The sequence below is a fragment of the Triticum aestivum genome, chromosome 3D, assembly GCF_018294505.1.
Source record: "Triticum aestivum cultivar Chinese Spring chromosome 3D, IWGSC CS RefSeq v2.1, whole genome shotgun sequence".
Taxonomy (NCBI): domain Eukaryota; kingdom Viridiplantae; phylum Streptophyta; class Magnoliopsida; order Poales; family Poaceae; genus Triticum; species Triticum aestivum.
The window spans coordinates 112,445,529-112,450,505 of NC_057802.1; the positions used below are offsets into that span (position 1 = coordinate 112,445,529).

General features: G+C 48.2%; 1 protein-coding gene across 1 annotated transcript; it reads left to right on the forward strand.

The window, feature by feature from the left end:
• Positions 1-4,341: 4,341 nt before the first annotated feature.
• On the forward strand, positions 4,342-4,977 carry LOC123074296 (RING-H2 finger protein ATL39-like). The gene has a single exon (XM_044497179.1). The coding sequence runs from the start codon at positions 4,366-4,368 to the stop codon at positions 4,975-4,977; it is 612 nt and encodes a 203-aa protein (XP_044353114.1). The 5' UTR covers positions 4,342-4,365.

Below are 4,977 nucleotides of genomic sequence, written 5' to 3' on the forward strand. Positions count from 1 at the left end.
CCTGAAGACCGTACGCTTGCAACCAAGTAGAGAGGCCATGCTTTTGGTCTTTCGTTCGAGAGGTCGTTCGTGGACGGTTCACGGGATCGTTCATCTACGGTTCAAGGGACTCCAAGTACGATTTACACCGACTCGTCTACTTCTGCTGCTACTCGGACTCGGTAACGATCATGATTCAATTCATTTATGCATCTTCATATTTTTCTTGGGTGATCGATCGCTGGACAAGTTTTATTGTCAGATACTTGGTTTGGTTGGACCCTTTCCTAATAGTGCCGTGATTGAGAAAATGCTCTTGAGTACACGTTATGAAATTTTAATATTGGTTTGGTTGGACCCTTCAATATGTATGTTTTCCTAACTTTGTGTTGAATTTTTTGTGCATACTCAACAATTTGTTTCCTCGGTGTGGGGTCTGATTGAATTTTGGCCAGATTAAACTCTCCATTATTGGCAACATGAATAGGGGTGTCTTGTTCTGGTTCCAGATGCACAACACTTACATTCTAAATATTTGCTGTAGGAACCAAAAACCTCCTCATATTTGAAATTTAGTAAGTAAAGATTAAAATTGGATGGTTTGGAATGATTGAACTAAATAACAATGGTGAGGTTAGATCGGTCAAAAAGAAAATCTGACAATACCTATGTGAAGTGGAGATCGATTTTACATCAATCAACCTGCTCGGGATATTGGACCTTAACTACATATGTTGTCGATGGGTGATTGTCGAGATCAAGGATTGTGGGGATCCCCTAATAGAGATTCAGACATGGGTCAAACACTTTAGATCATTTCATATATGAGGCTTTGTTTATCCAGGTTCATGACACCGAGGGGGTGTAATACCCTACGCTCTACATTCTAGTTCTTGCTACGGAGACAAGTGTGTATTGTTATAAGATTGCTTTCCTCCTTTCCTTGGCTCTGATTCCTCTCTTATATATTATGGGGGTAATCACAGTAACCCCTTACCACATACGCTCCTTCCAATGGGTACTATAGATGACATAATGAAGGGATGCACCATTGCCTGCCCCCACCAACTCCTCGTTCTTTGATGTCGACGAGGTACGAGTGCGTCATCCCACGGACGAACACTTTAAGAGCATGGTTAATATAGCTAGTTGCTGGCTATATAAACATGCCATGTCATCAAGAGTTAGCATTATTAACTACTCATAGAATAAGGCTGGCTGTAAGGTTGTCTATAAGGTTATATATTTTTTTTCACTTTCTCCCTATTTCATTCCTCTCATTAAAAGTTTTTTCTAGGAGCACAAGTAGAGGCTGACTCCTTCATTTTTGTCTTGTCTCTCTCCTCCATATAAACAAAAGTGCCATGTAAGAAGACTTATACCTCAGTATTGTATTTGCTCTAAGCCATGTGTCACCCTCGATAAGTGACAATGTACTCCCAGACTTTACCTGCCCCGGGTATGGGGTAGTAGGCTCCACCATCGATGTAGCCCATATGGTGTGGGGCATAGCACACGCATGAACGTACTGATTGATCGAGAGGGTGACATCGGTCCTATCAAGAAAACAACTTCTCGACATCTTGTCATTTCTAATTTGTGTTGTGGAAGCTTTTGTTAACGGAGGTTAGCAGCTAGAACTAAATCATAAACCTTGCTGTGCAAGTCTTGACAAAGCAAAATTATGAAGAGTTTACATTGGTGTTCGTATTTTTCTGAATTTATTTCAGACTTTAAAATGATGTTTGTTCAGTGGGAGAAAATGTTTCACTCGATTACGAGGCGCATGTGGTGACTTAGTCAATCTCAAGATGTTATGCCAGCTCAGTCTCTTAAAAATTCTCATAAGGATAGGGTGTGTGTATGTGCGTTTATAGGGATGAGCGTATGCTCAGGTATCTGAGCGACTTTGATTGTACTGTGCTAAAAATGAAGAGTTTACAATTTAACAAATTAAAAAAATTACAAGCAGTAAACAAGTAGGAGTAAATGACATTGGGAGTCACCACGTGACATGTTTGGTCGTCAATCAAAACATGGTAAAATAAAGGGAAACGCTTGCGGCGGCAGACCGGCTGAAGCGACGCGCCGGTCGTGCGCTGTCCCACGCGTCTCCTTGGACCCACAAGCTGCCCTCCTTCTATTCTTTTATTCCCTTGCCTTATCCATCCCTCATCATATCTTCTCCACCATTCCTTCGTTCCTGCTCATAGCCCAGCGCCTCCGTCGTGGTCTTATGCCTCCGCCGAGACGAGCTGGCCCAACCGCGGCACTACCTCACCGTCCTGCAACCTCCCTTCCCTCCCCATCCCCTCCTCCTCCCTTCTCCCCGATCTCATCGGTTGGGTTCCCTCACGAGCCTCCACACATATGCTGCCACGCGTTGCTGCAGGTGCTCATCGGAACACCTGTGCGCGCTCGCTTTTTGCTACCCCCCGCTGATGTCAGTGACCAACGATGGTGGTCGACGGCGCCGGCGGTGGCCGCGAATAAGTTTCTACCTTTTTTGATTTTTTTTTGCTGGAACCCGCTTTTGATTTTGCTAGAACCAGCTTTGTTTTTTGCTGCAAGGATAATGCTCAATGACGACGACGGTGGCTGCATGTTTTTGTTGCATTTGTTTTTTTTGCTGGAACCAACTTTTGTTTTTGCTGCAAAATAGGAGAGGATAGTGCTGAGCGGCGACGGCGATCGCCGCCATGATTTTTTGTTGCATTTATTTTTTTGCTGGAATCAACAATCATTTTAGCTGCAAGCACGATCCAATTTTGCTGGAACCGGTGACCACCTGGGTCACAATGTTTTGTTGCAGCAACCATAGAGCACAGAGCTGCAACCGCTATTGGTTTTTGCTACGACCAACAAAACCTTTTGCTACATCCATCCACGACGGAGGTGCGACTGGCGACGGTGGCGGTGACATTTTTGCTGCAACCGCTATTGGTTTTTGCTACGACCAATAATTTTTTTTGCTACATCCATCCACGACGGAGGTGCGACTGGCGACGGTGGCGGTGACATTTTTGCTACGACCAACAATTTTTTTTGCTACATACATGCACGGCGGACCTGCGACCCGCGACGACGGCGGTGATGTTTTTGCTGCAACCGTCGTCGGGTTTTGCTACAACGGATGAAACATTTTGCTACATCCATTCATGGTTGACATGTGGCCGTTGTTTGTAGAACCCTGTGCGGCGAGCTCCACGGCGAGGGCGATGGCACACCGGGATGCTGCAACCATGAGCGTCGATGGCAAGGAGTTACAACCGGACAGTTTGACGGCAGAGCTGCAACCAAAATCGACGAGCTGGGAAGGCTTCTTCGGCGAGAAACGGAGGGCAACACTGCAAGGAGGCGAGGTCTGAGCAGCCGGCGGCCGTGCGGAGGAGGGAAGCAGGGAACTGCTGCTATCGCGCGGGAGTGCGCACGTGAAGGCTGAGGGCACGAATTGCTGCGTTGACCAAGCCAGGGAAGAAAACGTTTGGGAAAGGAGGCATCCGACACGAATTGCTGCGTTGACCAAGCCAGAGAAAAAAATGATTGGGAAAGGAGGCATCCAACAGCTGCAGGAAGCCAAATCGGAGGGCTCGCGCGTGACCGGCTGGGATTTCGGCCGGTCCGCCGGCGCGTATCGCTCGCCTAAAATAAAGCATTGTGAGTCAGGAAACTTGTTATGTGGGTGCACTTTGGCCACAGTACCTTATACTCCCTCCGTTCTTAAATATAAGTCTTTTTGAAGATTCCAACAAGTGACTACATACGAAGCAAAATAAGCGAATCTACACTTTAAAATATGTCTACATACATCCGTATATTGTAGTCAATTTGAAATGTCTAAAAAGACTTATATTTAGGAACGGATGGAGTATTTGAAAAAAAAGTCACATAAAATGAAGCATATAGGCTGGTTGAAATAGGCACGTGCTCGACCAGTTCAACTCTGTAGCCGTTGCTGTTTGGGCAACAAGAAAACTGTACGTGCTGCATCTATGTATACAACATGTTGAGCGTAAAAGTCATGTTCGATTACAGTTTCATGTAAGAGAAAACAGCTAGTCAAACGCCCCCAATATCTAAATTCTAAAATTAGTTTAACCAGATGAACTTTGCGTACTCTACCGAAATAATAAAGGGAAGGCTAAGGACATCCTATGCGCGACATTCTGCATGCTTCTATTTAAATTCCGGGTGTTGCAGAAACTCGAGAGCATTATTTAGAGAAGACGTCATACATGATGCACTTTACATAGCAGTCAGCACACCTTAGTTCCATCCCATACCGAGATTGATCTATGAATCTATCTACATATGTAGCCGGCAGGTAGCTTACGGTTTCACTAGTGCTCACAAAGCCATTATATTTGCTCCGCGCCGCGCGCCACCATGTCCTCCTATGGCAGCACAGGCTCGCAGCAGGGAGCAGACGTGGCCCCATGCTGCGCCACCCCGACGCTGGTCGCCGCCTTGGCAGCATCCTTCGCCTGCTGCTTCTTCTTCGTCCTTGTCTTTCTCTGCCTGCGCTTCCTCCACCTTCGCCGCACCCGGACGCCGCGCCACAGTGCGCCGCAGCCGCTGCAAGGTGAGGGACAGGCCCAGCAGCGGCCCAAGCTCGGCCTCGACGCCGCCACCATCGCGCTCATCCCGTCCTTCCCTTACCTGCGGGAGAGCTCGGACTCGGCGCCGGCCGAGTGCGCCGTGTGCCTCGGCGCCCTCGACGAACGGGAGAGGGTGAGGCAGCTCCCAGCCTGCAATCATCTGTTCCACCAGGGGTGCGTTGATGTATGGCTAATGTCTAACGCGTCGTGCCCGGTCTGCCGCGCCAAGGCCGAACCGGCCGCGCCTACGCGCGCGTCGGCTTCCGTCGTGCCTGTCGAGATGTGGGACGAGGAGACGGTGTCTTCGTCGCCAGCGGCATCGGAAACCACGCCGGAGCGGCTTGGTGAGCGCCCGTTTGTCCCCCGCTCCGGCCAGGAAGCAGACCTGGAGCGGCAATAA

Excerpts from the sequence above, each read along its gene's own strand:
- LOC123074296 (XM_044497179.1), top strand. The coding sequence starts at position 4,366 with ATGTCCTCCTATGGCAGCACAGGCTCGCAGCAGGGAGCAGACGTGGCC.